General features: G+C 40.6%; 1 protein-coding gene across 1 annotated transcript in view; it reads right to left on the bottom strand.

Moving 5' to 3' along the window:
* Window positions 1–16645, bottom strand: part of LOC131971731 (membrane-associated guanylate kinase, WW and PDZ domain-containing protein 2) — a 45508-nt gene extending 28863 nt beyond the window's left edge. Inside the window, exons 1-3 of the mRNA XM_059333301.1 lie at window positions 16423–16645; window positions 5237–5526; window positions 1948–2064 (exon numbers count right to left, since the gene is read on the bottom strand). Coding sequence (XP_059189284.1) covers window positions 1948–2064; window positions 5237–5526; window positions 16423–16505 — 490 coding nt within the window. The 5' untranslated portion in view covers window positions 16506–16645. The remainder of the gene's footprint in view (window positions 1–1947; window positions 2065–5236; window positions 5527–16422) is intronic.
* Window positions 16646–16808: the final 163 nt, after the last annotated feature.

Here is a 16808-nt window from a genome sequence, read left to right as displayed (position 1 = left end):
GATAAACCCACTGTTGAGACAATACGGATTGCACTTTCACTTCCTTCTGATTCACACTTGATTTAATACATTTTAGTGTTATAACCAGGGACTGATCAACAGTCAAGTTTGTTTTGTTTCTCATTGTTTCATTAAATCATAATCTCAATTCTGCTTGCATACACTTACACAGGGAAGTGTGAAAAACAGTTCTGTAGGCTTAAAAACACCAATTAACACCAAGTTATTCACATGGTGGAAGCCATTAGATGTGTTATCAAAGAATTAATGAGGTCTGTAACTTAAGGGAGATATGCCTGCATGGATTAATATTATGAGCACGGTGAAAATGTACTTAATATCAGAGGCTTAAACATGAAATGCACAATACATGACGGATGGAAGCAACAGGGCAGATCTGACCAGGAAACATGGACATGATGACATATAAAATATAAATAAAAGCTATATACAGTATATATGTATAACTGAAGGATTTGGAAAAAACAATTATGAATAATTAATATTAATCAATTATTCAATAAAATTGTACTCATTTTAGAATTGAAGATTCAATTAATTTAAAAAATGAAAATAAATAAATAATAATTTCAGTATCATTATTATTTTCATTTAAAAATATATTAAATGATCATGCAGAGTCTGTATTGTGAAATCTGGAACATCTCTGCAGCACAGCACAGTCACCAGTAAAAAAAAAAAAGTTGGAATTTTGCATTCCTGCAAACCACAAATATGTTGATGTGAAACACTTTTTTTCTGTCCACTGAAGCAATGTGATGTCAAAGCCACATAGGCTCCAAGGGGTCAAGAGGGGAGCAGGATTGCACTGACTAATCCAGGACTAATAAACTCCTGGACAAACTAGGAGACCAGTGTTCACATCCCGTTGTTGGAAGTTTTGTCTGGAATTAGTGTTTTCTAAGCCTGACTCTGTTCTTTTTGACTCACCTGAACCAAAGTGATGTTAAAGTATTTTTTAAGTGTTTGAAACAGCGATCATCACATTTTTAAAGCAGCAGTCATCAGATAAGAAAAAGTTGCTGCCATTCAGAAACATTCACATTCAACATATTTGTGGTTCAAATAAGGGCAGCATTTAATCTGGCAACTGCGCTGTGGATAAAACTAATTTCAAAAGATATTGTTTTACTTTGTTGATATATTAGATTCAAAGATTTATACAGAAAGAAACTGGAATATATTCTGTTGTTATTTCATAAATTGGAAAATTTAATTCAAAAGCTATCTTCAGAATATAGTTCGGAATAAAACTAGTGAGTTTGGTGTCTGTAAGTGTAGCTGAAGTTGAGATTTATGGCTCAGAGCATGAAAGAAAACTCTTTTTTTTAAATATTTCATACATTCTTAATGGGAATTACTATTTGAAGACATAATATTGAATCTAATTCATAGCAACAACAATATAGAACATGAAAAACTCATAATCTTGTGCTGTGATGACGAGGTTATTAGTATTACACATTACAATAGAACTAGAACGCTAACTTTTAGTGAATTTAGGAGAAATATACAAAATATAGTAAAATATACCCCGAAATGTTTTGGAGGTTATTCTAAAACAAGACATGTTATGGGACAAAAATAGCCCAAAAACTCAAAATTGACCAGTGCATGACAAAACTATGTTTTAGAATACTATTTGGACACATATTTTGCCTTTAACAAATATAGAGCCTCTGGGTTGGAATATTGCACTATTCCATGTCGCGATTTCGATAAAAAGTCCCATTAAGCATTCATCCCTAAGCCCTGCAACCTGTCTAAGGTTGTAGCCCACCTCTCGGCCAAAGACAGCTGGTATCGGCTCCAGCCCCCCGCAACCAGAGTTCAGAAAAGCAGTTAAAGATAACAAATAAATAAATGAATGTTCATCTCGAATACAGTACAGCGAAGACAATAAGAAAAGCAAAAAATGGGACTCACAAGGTACAGCACGGAGGTAGAGGTTCTCTCTGATAACCTGCTGAAGCTGGCTGTCCACTGAGCCGGGTGTGAAACACTTGCTCAGATACAACCTGAGATCCTTGCACAATGTGGAGCCTGAGGGAAGGGCAAAGATACAAGTGTGTCAGGGAGAGAGACAGAAAGAGAGAGAGAGGGAGACATTAAGAAATCAGCTCAGTAAGCACAAACACTGATGCTTTATAACTCACTCTAAGATTTGTTTGTAGCCCATCAAATAGAGACAAAAATTTATTTTAATCTTTACTGCTGCCAGACTTGATTTAGCATTATCAGTTTACAACCTTTCACGCTCACAGCTACTGATCTCTCTATATCACCTCACATAGATCCTGAGTATAAAATGTGTTTTCCCAACTCCCTCATGCGTATATAACAAACTACAGAGGTTAATTGCTGCAGACATAACAGTTGAGGCTGTCACCAGGGAAGCCAGAGCTGATCATCGAGGCTCAGCTGCCTGTATCTGATCACTTAATATCATCTCAAGTGCTTTACTGCCTCAGATGACAGGTCACTTGCTCGTATGGATAGGCTGAGAGCATCTCCAGCTTGTCACTCTGACAGACGAGCACTTTGCCGGTGCTGCCCAGCTCTCCACGCCCCTGTCACCTCCCACCCCCACCGTCTGTTACAGTGGCTCTGGCCAGCAGCGGACTCAATGTGCTGTTTGCTATTAAAAACGTGACAGTGGTATAACTTTATTGCTGGAGGCAGTCATCTGCACGTACATTCGACTGGCCACATATGGCTGCTGCCTGTAAAGGGACATGACTCCAGCCAGCTGACTTTTAGGGGAAATGATGGGCTTTTGTTCATCACGTTATGAAACAGCTGCTGTTTTCTCGTCTGTTGAAGAGCATTTTCATCTCATCATCAGCTCTCTGAAGCTGACTGAGCAGGCTGTACCTTGATGTTGTAAAGAATCTGAATTGTGCAAACGTATGTCATCTTTGATCTGCCTTTAAAGCAAGGCAGTCAGATGTCAAGGTTAATGGCAAAACAAAAGCCACCTTTCACTATTAGCCAAATACAGGCAAGCTTGTGCATGCAAATGCCAGTTTTGTCTGTCTAAGATTGCACCTTGCATCTTAGGGACTACGTGCTAATGGCTCATGGGCCTAGCAGGGCTAACCGGCTAAAGCAAAAAATCGCCTGCAAGTGACATTATTGGTCAAAAGAGGACATAAGGAATCTGCTCACTATCTGTGGAGGATAAATAAATCAGCAGTTATAAAAATGCGTAAACGGCAGGCGAGCCTTATCTGACTCATAGGCTATGATTGAGTAGCATCATCTGTTTAACAGATCTGTTAAATTCAGCAACATGTTAACGGAGTCACTGGAATCAAACAACTCCAGGGTTGCTTTTTCACAGCAGTGGGTTTTTGTTATCATGATAACAGGCCAAAGGACAAATTGGCCTTCACTCCAATGGGAGATTTTTCTACTGGGGTTTGGGAATAATGGGCCATCAGATGCACCGCCCAGACACTGTGGTGGGGTCGCTTGAGGCAAACTGATAATTTCGTTTTTTCATTTATTTTGCGAGCCAAAGATCAAAAGTGATTCACCTGAACATATCTTTAACTACTTCTGTGATGGATGGTTGCACTAACTGTGATTCCATTATGGCTATGTAAAGTTACAGGCGTCTGCTTATTTTACCTGCAGTATGACGTGAGTGATGTTTCCAAAGAGGAGACATGATGTGGGCGTGTTTTAGGGCGATGCTGTGGGGCTGTCAGCACGATAGTATCGACACAAATGGTTTTTGAGCTTACGGGTTGATGCCTCACACTGTAAAAAGTGTTTGTAGAAATTACAGTAAAATGCTGTCAAATTGCATGAGAAATACGGCCTAAAATAAAAAATTGCATATCACCATAATAGACACTTTTGATTACTGTAAATCACAGAATAGAACAAAAACTTTTGAAAAACACACAGTTTTAGTGTAGAAATATTTTAAAAAATCATGTAAAATGAATGGAGAAATACCATATTGTCTCAAGGACACAATTACCTTTAAATAAAGGGACTACTCAGTCTAAATTACAGTTTTTGCTGATATTTACATTTAAATTTACAGTAGAAAACCCACTCACTGTAATTTTTACGGTGAAATTCTGGCAACCACAGCTGCCGGTATTTTACCGTAAATTTAACAGATTATTTTTTACAGTGCAGGCGATTAACTGGTTTGAAGATAACACCAGCTCATAGAGGTGAAATAGTGGACAGACGGCTAAAGAAGGGCTACTGGGGCTATGCTGTAAGAAACCACTGAAGGAAACTCTATACATGGGAAAATTTGATGGACAGATCACATCACTGCTTTTTCTTTTTGTCCATGGAGCACCAGCATTAGTGCTAAAACCTTTAAATTGCTGCCTGCCTCTGGGGAATGTAGCCTGTTGTCCTGTGTTTGAGGGGCTGGAGCAGAGGGAGTAGAAAGTCGGAGTAAGAGGAGGTGCGCTACAGCAACCCGGCGCATCAGCTCATCCATCACTGTCCACACTACATGCAGTCAGGCTGCCCAGGGAGGGCCGGGCCCGGGCCGACTTCAGAAATGGTAATGGATTCTAGCAGCAGCAAAGAGACCGGGAGCAAAGGTCCCCATTTACACACCTGCGGCCAAATGAGCTATCAATCTGGCAAGCAAGGCCATCGGGAGCAGCGGTCAGGTGACACTCCAGTGACATATTGCTCTGCTTAGAGCCAACAAAGACATCCGTTACCCCGGCCCCCTGTTCTAAACATCAAGGCCTCTTGCGGGTGACAGACAACTATATCGCCACACTTGTGTCATGTGTTATCAGCAATTTTGACCTCCTACCCACATATTGACCGATCGCCTTGACACATCAAGACTAATTGACGTGTGCAAATCAGCATCAGAAATGCTACAGGCTGCAGACTGGGGTTGTGCGAGTCGGCTGTGGGTTATTGAGCTACATTACTATGGATGACAGCTTGGACTCCAGTGTAACAGATTGTTTGGATGTTGTCGGATGAAGTAAGCACAATAATGTGCAATATAAACAGCAACAAGTTACATTGCCTGCAGCTTCAGGGAGAGAATTAAAGATTGAATGCATTATTATGGACGATGTGTAATAGCTACATGAATGGTATTAGCAGAAGAAGAGGCCATGCAGTCTGTTATCTTCACACCTTTCCTTGACTGTGTGGTAATTATTTACACATCTATCAAAACAATGAGCAGCACACTAATGCTGAGTCATACCTGGTGACACAGTTTTGATGCGGATGGGATGGGGGCAGGAGTTGAGGACGCCCCGGACATCTCCTAATGTCATCCCTAATACTGGTGTTCCCCCGATTTCTAGGATGATATCACCCACTGTGAGTCCGCCCCCCGGTGCCGACGTGACAAAAGGAAACTCTCCATAATCTGCTCCTCCACCAATGGAGATCCCCAGCTCCCCCGACGAGCCCAGCAAGGGGACGAAGCTGTCCTGCACCTTGGAACGCCAGTGCAGCTTCTTCACCGCTGTCTTAGACATGGCGAATGAGCTGGAGAGGAAAGGAAACAGGGTTGGAAGGGTGAGCAGAAGGCGTAAGAAAGAAAGAAGAAGTGTCAATTACATAACAAGGCAGGGAAAGATCCTGTGACTTCAGGCGGAAGGTTGTTTTGTTATTTAACCTTTGTCAGTTGTCAGTGTCTGAGGTCTGGGGAGTTGCAGTGCTCACAATCGGCAAAAGTCATGAATAATTCCAGTTTAATTGGTTAGGATGTTTTCTCTGGCAGCCTGAAAGTCAGGAACGACACAACACATGGGAACTGAGTCTTTGTTTTGTGCAAACATACGACAGCACAGTACATGACTGCCCAACCAAAAGAAACAGAGAGTTCGCTCTGCTTGCTGCAGGCTGACGTTATGTTTTCATGTAAACACACAACATAGGAGTTAGTGCACATTCCAGCACATCTTCAGTCACATGGGAAAATCTAGTTTGCGTTCAATAAAGGTGCGGGTCATTGAATGCACACACATGTTTCGACAGGCAAGCTAGAAACCTGTAGCTGCAGGCAAACACTGGAGAATCTTTTCTGTATCCACACTGATGCATTTAACTTACACAATAATATAGATTTTTATAGATTTTTCCGGACAGAGAATAATTACCCCGTTTGTTTGCACATTGTATTCTCCGGGACAGATTCTATCCTATTGTTTGCTCTGTGTGTTTTGCTGCAACATGTTTCCTGGGGAGCAGCTGTGTGTGTGTGTGTGGGCTGAGGATGTAGCTGACATGGTGAAGATTTGTTTGAGTTGACAGTTGCTTGACAGCTGTGATGTCCGGAGAGAGCGGACAATGTTCCTTTGACATTATCAGAGCAGCACTGTCACCTTGACACGCACACGACAGCAGAGATTCACAAGGTGGGGCAATGGGATCCAAAAAAACAAACAAATGTAGATTATATGACAGAGAAATCTTGTTTTTCAAAGGCATAGTTTGACATTTTGAGCTGGACAGATAAAATAGCCAGGCTGAGATGTTGCCCAATATGAGCTTATTCCAGATATATTGTATTTTTGTATATGCTGGCGGACATTTAGTCTGACTCACTGGATGTAGACGGTGGGTATAAACCTGCAATTGCACACATATTTCCTGCAGCTGTCTCCTCTATTTTGCAGGGACACTGCTGCTTCATCCCCCTATAGCAGAGTGATAATGTGTGGAGACAAACCAGGGATGTATCCAAATCTGAGTACATTATTCGAGAAAGCACAAATATTGTGATTGAAACTTTTTTTTAAAGATTATTTTTTTGGCATTTTTGCTTTATTGAAAGTGACAGATAGAAAGGGGGAGACAGACGGGAGGACATGCGACAAAGGGACCTCAGGCCGGACTCGAACCCGGGTCCGCCGCAGGAAGGTCTCAGCCTTAATGGTACGCGCTCTACCAGTGTGAGCCACCGGGACGCCCCGTGATTGAAACTTTTTTTTTTTTCTATCCGAAATTGCTTGTTATTATTCGGGAAAAAAATTAACTTTGGAAGATGTATGAAGATGTGAAAATATATTTCATATATGAATACATGCTAATATTAAAACATTACAAATACACAACACAATAAATGTGACTTCAGATATAAACCACACCCACTACCAGTCTTTACCCAAATACAGATACAGACACAGATAATCTTGTTGGTTATACAAATACAGACAAAAACCCATAGGACGGCTATGAGAGACGAGCGGACATATGAGAAGCACCTGAAGTGAAGAATTGTCAACCTAGAGGTACTTACTTTGAGGTGATAAAGGCAGTGTCATCATCACATTTGTTAACCATAGAAAACTGATGAGTTGATTTTTTTATATATTTACGTAACTATAACATTTAACTTATGTACAAAAAAGAGATTTTTTTTTAATCTAAGGGAGAAGATTGTTTGCTTATTTATGTAGATAGAAAAAAATCACAATCGTTGAATATATTCTCATGTTTTCACTTACTAATATTGATATCAGTATCGGCCCAAATTCTAATTAGGTTTTTAAAATTTACACTTTTATATTTATGCTTTAAAATCTAAAACAAACAAGATTTATAATGTGAATTAATCCGTTTCAGTTCCCCCTCCGCCTCCGCTCTTTATGCCAAGCTATCCATCTCCTGGCTGTATCTTCATATCTATCAAACAGGTATGATACAAGTATTGATCCTCTCACCTAAATCCCAACAAACGTGAATTCCCCAAGCATTGAACCATATCTTTACACTTATACTAATAACACCTACACTAATATACACTTGCTCAAGTACAATACTCCTAAAGGACAATCCTGATCTCCAGTTCCATTGTAGTCGGGAGATTAGCAATTACACATCACTGCACTAAAGATACAATCCTCTTAAGTGACAGTGTGACTATGAAGGCCCTTGGCTGGCTGGGGATAACCACAAGAACAGGATATAACTAATCCTTCCCAGTTGACTGGTCATTCAACTGGCAGATCTGACAGAGATCCTCTACTTGCATCCTCTCTCTGACCGCTCGGCCAAAAGAGGGGGTCCCCGGTGGCTTTTTATATACAGAGACGCACAAATAAGGAAGAGGCAGGCAGGGAGCAGAGAGAGATTAGAGGATAAAAAAAACAGAGGATGGGTGAGGATAAAATGTGTAATACAGATGGATTGTGTGTGTTTTTGTCCCACACTCTGAGAGTAATAGGAGAAAAAGGGAAGTAGAGAGGTCAGATAGAGATCGAGAGGCGCCACACAGCCTGAGGTTGGCACAGGACTCACTTGTTTGACCTTGCAGGACTTGAGCTCAGGCGACATGAGTCAGAGTTTGGGAAACGGTTGAGCTGGTTCATCGAGAACCCAAAAACTACACAACTTGCATTTCAGTCTTGGTTCAAAGCCAACGGCTGTCACTGTTGCCCTAACGCATTTGAATAAAACACAATCAAACAAGTAGTGCAGTTTACGCCGGCATGTTCCGACCTGAAATTATGCTTATCACTTCATCCTTGCCAAACAGTGCCCCCAGTCCCTCTCTCTACCCCACTGTGAAACCTTCTGCAGCAACATTTTCGACCTGTTTCTCCAAAGCCGGCCAGCCTTCCACCCACACAGAAAACACAGTAATGCAGCTCGCATTAAGTGTGTCGTGAGAGGAGAATAAAAACAAAAGCATCAACTTTTTCCATCTAATCGTACACGATGAATTCTCATGTGCACCAATCCTGAACAATAATAATTCCTTAAGCTGTTAGTCTCTTCATGATTTATCTAAAGATTTCTCAGAGTTCCTCAGCAGTTGGCAGCAATGATTAAAACGCTAAAAATAAAACAACTGATAGGTCTTGGTATTATCCTATCCTGTTGGACCCACACAGTCGCAATGTGTGTCTACATTATACGCATGGAGGCAGAGTGTGTCGTCGGAGCTGTAGCTGTTGTCTTGACCTCCTGCGTCTGATGGCGGTTTAATGAGCCACAGCCTGTCAGGTCCGCTGAAGCCTGGACTCGTCCCGCTGCAGACACACCCTGACACTGCACTGCTCTCACTCGCTCTCTTGCTGTTGATGCTACAAACCGGCCCTGCACACTCATCTTACTGTGTGCACTTAAAACACAGAGCACACAGTGCTAGGTTGCCATCAGGACTGGAGAGGAATGTACTGCCTGTGACAAAGTGATCTCATTCAATTAGACAGTTATGTTATTCTGTGTGGTTCAGTGGAATATTAATAAGTAATCGGTAACTTTCAATGAATGCATTTTTAATGTGACGCTACCTTGTGTATAAACACACTGGATTTGCTTTCAGAACCACTTAAACATTCATGCTGCGTTTCTGTATCTTAAAATTGTAATATGTGATGGTAAACTGAAGAGACAATGAGAAATTATGACTCTTCCTCTTCCCACATTTTAAAGAAGACAAACTTAAAACATTAAGCATGCTGACAAGCTCACAATGACAATGCTAACATGCTGATGCAAGTATGTTTACTATCTTAACCATCTGTGTTTAGTGTTTTAATTATTAATAAAAAGGAAAATTAATTTGGTCAAAAACAAATTAAAACTTTAACCTGAAGATGGCGCTGGATGAAAAGTTAGAGCATCCCTAAAGTTTTTACATTTTGTCTTGAGGGGAACAAGTATGTCTGAACTAAATATCATCCAATATTTGTTGTGACATTCCAATAAATAATGTGTACAGCATATTCTCATACAAAGGTTTGTATGATATCTAAAGAAATATGACCAGTCTATTTACCTTTGGGAAACAATCACATGGTTTGGGTTAAAATAAATACTTTCAAACATAACTATGTGACGTGGTTACATACAGAAGTTAATTTAAAAGTCACATTTGGAGTTCAAGCTAACAACGTTGACTTTTGGTTTTAAACAGGACAAAAAAAAGTCTCCTAAATGACAGTCCTGCATTAATTTTAACCCATTCACCCAGACCCCCTCCCTTTGCGGACTTTTTAGCTCTTTATATGTCGCCTGGCGTCTTCCTTTGGTCCCGTCGTAATAACTACAGCCACTGGAGATCATTACCTATACACAAATATCAATATGGGTCGTATTAAGGTGCACCTCTTGGCTCACAATTGCATGGTTTAATTAGTAATTAAATTGCATGGTGGCACTAGAAAAATTAAAAGACAATATGATTCATCATCTAGGAACCACAAATGTCTGTAGGTAATTTCATGAAAGTCTATCAACAGTTGTTGAGATATTTCAATCTGAAATGGTGGGTCGAACATGATTGCCATCCCTAGAGCCTCAGCACTAGCATGATTAAAAGCAGCACATTTATTACTCCAGATGAACCATATAAAGCCAACGATATAACCATTAGATATAGAGGAGGACACAATATATGGTTTCAAGGATATCTAGCCCTATAAAAAGAATGCTCTATTGAGATTTCTGACCTTTAGGTCAGGAAAGAGCTGACCATTACATATCTTGTTTCACTGACTTCCTCTCCACCAGCGACCTGCTCAGGATCTCTGCAGCCTGCAACCCCGGCCTTCCAGTGTAATTTCAAACCACAGCAATCCGTCAATGGCAAAACACATCCTCCTGCCTTCGAGGCTATTCTTAGGGGTTGTTTTTTTTATTTACTCCCCATATTTGTTAAAACCAGAAAACATAGAGCCACGCTCAAGGTTGTTATGACTCGTGTATAGTATAAACAGCTGCACCCTGCAGAGTTTTCTGTTTGAAATGTGCCTCTTAGCCCTGAACTGCTTAAATACTCCTGCTTGTACTATCCAGAGAACATTCATTGTTCTTAGCTAATTAACCACGATAATTACATTTTTCTACTAAAAGAGAGGCAAACTGTAATTTAAGCTTCATCTTAACAAACTTAACATCCCAATTGTTGCACTCTAATAATACCTTATGGTGCAGCAGTGCTAATGCTAGAATTTCAGGTCTATTAAATTCTCCCCAGTAATTAGTTAAAAAAAGCTGGAGCCATTTTTCCTCTGGCATCTCATAGTCAGGAGTGAAATATCTTCATTACAGGACAAATTAACTAAGCAGTTATTTCAGGTTGGTTCTCCAGGGTGTTCATTTATTAAAGTTACACAGATGAGCTTTGCCATGGAGCTCAATAATTCAAAGTCAACTTGAAGCAACGTCTCAAGGACATGGGGGAATAGCACTTGACATTGCGGTGGAGAGCATCTTGAAAGACCTTCAGGAAAAAAAGGGTGTAGGCAAAACACATCAATTAAGACGAGTGAATAATTCGATTGCTCGGTAGAAAGTAGCTCTGGTAAGTCAGAGAAGAAAAACAACAACATGTCTTGACAGATTTATCCAGCAGGGTGAAATCTAAAGTGCACTTTCAGATTAAAAAAATTTCTTCAAAACATCAGCAACGCATGACTTTCACGTCCACTTTGGCAGCTCAACACTTATTTTAACATTCCCCCTGTATCAATAACATGAGTGAGGCTTTATGGTGGAAGCAGTGACTGTCAGCTCTTGTGATTCCCCCCATGATCCTGATGTCTATCTAGATGCCGGCCCTCATCCCCATCAAAGCTGCCTCTCTGCTGGTAGATCGCTCTCTGACATAATCAGCTTTGACCGCAGCAGAGTTTGTTCAACTTCTGCAAAGATCGGAAACTTTTCCCACAATCAGCTTCAGCCGTGATATGTTGCTCTAATTCATCTCTCTAGTCTGATTGCCTTAACTCTGAATGTTCATGTCACTGAACAGCTTTTGTGCATTACATGAGCAGCAGAGAGGCTTTACGCTCATAAAAGCTTCTATCGGTTTGACTTGATGGAACCATGTTCGCTCCGTTATCCACATTCTGCTTCCGCTCTAAATGACGTGTACAATAATGAAATGAGCCTGTTCAATTACCTCAGCTAGAATGCTCTATGAATTTATGTAAGCTCATTTGGTATTTTACGCATGCTCACTGAAAGTTCAAGACAGGGAATAGTTGTCTTTCCTAAATGTGAATTTTGGAGAATATTGATGGACCGGCTATGTGTTTTGTCAGCTGGAATGTGACCAGCATGCCGAACGGCTCCATTTGTGGGACTCTCTGCGAGAGCTCACAGTGAGTGAAAAACTGCAAAGACTTGAGGTTCTTTATAAGTCTGCATAAGCCAAACCAAAGTCAGCATGACTGATGGTTACATAATAAAGTGACCATGTGCACTGTTACTGCATACCCACAGGTAAACTTTAAGAGAGCAATCATCAATTTGCGGCAGCCTGTGTGAATAAAACTAAAGCTAAAATTGCTAAAAGCAATTTATTTTGTTAATTGCTGAGCAGTAGATACACAGAATATTAATCATAATCATTTTTTATAATCAAGTAATCATTTTAATCAGTCAGCAAGAAAAAAATAACCAAATATTTCAAAATAAATGATCTCAAATGTGAGAATCTATTGTCAAGCCTATAAAATGTCATTAAAACTTTTCAGAGGCCAGTGTGTTTTATTTAATATCTTGTTTTATCCAATACATAAAGATAATCAATCATCATTTATGACAAATTACTCACATTTTACAAGCTGGAGCCTGCAGCCGTTTGACATTTTGCACTTGAAAAATGACTGAAATGATTAACTGATTATCAAAATTGTTGCTGATTACTTTTCCATTGTTTGACTGATGGGTTAATCAGCTAATTTCAGCTGTAAATTTTATATTTTGGGGTTTTAGCCTGTCATGCTGTGCTCTCATAAGTTTTCACTATTTGTCACTACAATTTATACACTGCACAATTAATTGATCAATAGAAACATGATCTATAATAAAATCATTATAAGTTGCAGACTGTCAAATATTTTTAAAGTTCAAGTTGACAGTGTCTTGTTTTATCAGATCAACAATCCAGCAAGTCAAGAAAAACAGCAAAAATCCTCACAGCTGACCAATTAATACAACATGTTTCTGCTTCAAAACATTAAAGGATTAATTAATTATTAATTAAATAACAAGAATTGCATAATGAAACATCTGGACTGTGTTAGCCCTTTGTATTTTGTGTAAAGTGCAGCACAGGTGAGGAAACCCGTCCCAGACAGCAAACACTCAGCTCATCTCTTCACTGTAAAAACCTGTAGTGAAGCACACTGCTCCTGATCTACCAGCATCCTCCCATGGGTGCTGCTGGAGGTCAGACAAGTAAGGCATCTTAAATAACCGGTGACCTTAAATTCATCTAAACCAATAGACTGGTGGAGCAGCAGACGGACGGAAAATGCACAAGAACGTCCTCGCGGCTCCGACTTCGCCGTCTTAGCTGACATCTGTGCCCTGACCTCTCCCGCCGAACATTTACACCAAACTGTGCAAGCAACATGGGGTGCAATAAAGCTCCCTGATGCTCACTCACTTTCAAATCTAGGGCATGGGAGTGCTCAACACAAAACAGACAGCAGTGGCAGATTTAAAAATAAAAGATTAAATGCTCGTGGGTTGAAAAAAAAAACCACACACAAAATACCTCCCTCTGTTATACACGATGGCCTATACATGCACGGAAACATTCCTCGCTCGATAAGAAAACATGAAATGAAAAGTACATTCGCTATCATCCGCACGCCATCAATAAATCCACAATCTATTCCAGTGTGATTTAATAAAGCTGACTACAAAAGGACTTAAACAAAGATAAAAACATTGTTGAGCATTGGTGCAACACACACACACACACACACACACAGACATTTGAGAGGATGACACATGCTCGGTGATGCTCTCTTTAGGGAAAAGGTGTCTTATAGCGTCACAGGATCAAGGTCAAGGCACGGGGAGCATTAGCAGGGCATGTTGTGTACACTCTGCTCTTCTGAGGAATCCCACCGTAACAACAGGTCCTCTTACTCAATCTGCCAGGATGCATTACATCCCTCGCTGCGATCAGAGATGAGCTCTCATCAGGAAGAGGGAGCAGTTTAATTAAACTGAGCAAATCAGCTTCTCAACAGTGATGGCGGATAAGAGGGACAGAAAAGGGGAAAAGCTGGGAGAAATTAGGGAAAAGGAGGAAGAGACAGAAAATAGAGCCCCGTGGCAACTCTGAAGCAAAATGGAATAAAAAAGTGGAATCAACACAGAGGAAGGTGCTGTAACCTTATGAAAGAATGGCTGAAATCATAATAACAAAATGAATTATTCATTAGGAAGTGGAAGAGGGGGTTGAGTTCACTATAATGAGCATTTTTGTGAGGTCGCAGTTTGGTAACCTAAGCAGGCCTTCAAGTGTGTGTACGTGTGTGTGTAAGGGAGATACTGCTGATTCAGTAGGGATGGGTGAAGGTGACCCTCGCCTGCTCCTGCTGCCTGTCTCACCACCTGATATTGATCCCAGTTGTCCAACTCAGATCTGACTCAAGGATACATGGATTCATTGCCTTCTTGACATTTCAAATATGGCACTGTGTAAATTGTAACTCCACACACTATCATTGATTAGTTATTGATTTGCCACCTCAGTTCGAGTCTAACCACTTAACAGCGGCTTATCCAATCCAAATTTAATCTCAATGTATAGAGGCAGGGACACACACACACACACACACACACACACACACACACACACACACACATTCCAAGTTTCAGCATGGGAATGTTGTTGTTGTTGTTGTTGTTGTTGTTGCTGTTGTTGAGATTTCATATCAGACTCCACATGAACTGTTGAGAACTAAGAATAGAGCAGACTACAACCGCAGAATCCAAATGCAGTGGCTGGGAGCAAAGGTTTGGACCACAGATGGGAGAATATGCCTGCGTAGCCCTGCCCTGTCAAGGGTAAACTGCCACACACACACACACACACACACACAGCACACACACATGCACATGTACTGTTCTCACCACACCTTAAAACAGCAGCATAAATATGCATGATGCCGAAGGACACAGGAGGTACATAATTAGACAATCAACAACTCCCTGATGACGTGCATTACTACAACAGGAGGAGAAATGCACCTCACTTTATCCGCCCCTCTCATCAGCAGTGAGAGCAGAGTCATGTTCCTATGTCGACATGCATTTCCACTTACTGGCGGTTCAAACTTGGGCTGGGAAGTGGAATCAAAGGAGGACAAACTGCAGAACAAAACCAAAAGGCTTTACTTGTAGTGCAAAACAGGTGCTGTGCTGAGAAAAAGCAAACAGTGTGAGGACCAGAGCAGCATGTGTGGACAGTCTGTCTCCACTTCTCATCCAACAAATTAATGATTCATTATAACAGCATAACCTTGACTGCTCTCCAAATCCAGAGCAATACACACTATTAAGTCAGGGTCAAACATCCATCAAAACATGCTCCCTGTATCGAGCAGGGACACACCCTAAACAAACAACAACATCAACACACACACACACACACACACACACACACACACACACACACAGTGCTGCAAGCCACACGACACACATGCCTGCACACACACCTGGCTGTGATCTACAGAGTGCATTTTGCAACTGTTTCTCATGGCAAATTGGGCACAGGTGCACAACGAAAAGGGGTTTATGTTTACATTTCGTGAAGACAATTTCTGGAGCAGGAGACTGAAAAGTAGAGAAAAAAATATCACAGATTGACAAAAAAAAAGGTCTCAACAAACTTTTCTGATCATGACATCATGCACATACACATCCCTGTACTTCTATACTTCGACTTGGGTTGCATGAAAATTGGCAGTTATCATACCTTGAACATTTACTTATCTTCGGTATTGAAAAAAAATGTTGTTGTTTTTTCAAAAGGGAGATTTTTTACATATATTTCCATTAAATAATATATATATAATTTGTTCAACCATAAAAAGCCTTCTATTTATTACCTTTAACTGTCATTGTATCTCGTGATAACAGTAATAATTGTGTAATACTGTATATTGTTGTAGCTTGAAATTGTGATATTCTCTGTGATGGTTATCGGACGATGAAAATCTCTGCATTCTGTAACCTTAAGCATCACAAATAAATGGCTAACCACAACCTTTACCTTAACCCTAATCTTAACCTAATTGTTACTAAGTCTAACCCCTCAAACAGATCTTTGAAGAAGTGAAGACCAGCCAATATGTCCTCACTTTCCAACATGTCCTTACTCATGTCGGTCCTAAACTCACAATGGTCCTCACATCGCCTGATATACAAGAAAACACAGACATGCACACACATATGATGACCTGCTGAGCTAAAGTTCATGTCGAAATGACTCTTTATCCCTATAAGATCTGCCACCATCATCACACACCCACATCCTTCACTCCGTCTTTTACACACACACACAGTATAGTTTACATGCACACACACTCTCACTCATTCACACACACACCCTCTCACACACACACTTGGGTTACACACAACAGATTCTCATATTTCTCATATTTAGGCAAAAATACTGACCTGCCCTGGCGCTGACACACACACATTCTTTTCAAGCAGTTCAGCCTTTCAAAGAGGATCCGTTTAAACGCGTCTATATACATCGACCCGACTGAGGTAAAAATAATAAGCCCAGACTTAAATAAATACGAGTTGTTTTAAGAGCAATCGCCTGGTGTGTGTGATGGAAGCAGCGTGGGAATGCAGGGATGAGTAAATGGTACCACCGTATCCCAGATAAAGTCAGAGACGATGTGCACGGCTGACGGGATATTTGGACAGTGATGCTCTGAGAGCCGTGGTGATCTTGTAGAGAGAGAGAGAGGAGAGAGAGGAGAGAGAGGGAAAAATACTCTCTCACACACATACGCACACACTATCGGGCAAATCTGACAGCGGCCGATTAT

Source organism: Centropristis striata, chromosome 5 (genome assembly GCF_030273125.1).
Source record: "Centropristis striata isolate RG_2023a ecotype Rhode Island chromosome 5, C.striata_1.0, whole genome shotgun sequence".
In the NCBI taxonomy this organism is placed as follows: Eukaryota; Metazoa; Chordata; class Actinopteri; order Perciformes; family Serranidae; genus Centropristis; species Centropristis striata.
The sequence above is the reverse complement of the archived record's forward strand: the minus strand, read 5'-3'. Positions and strand labels throughout refer to the sequence as shown.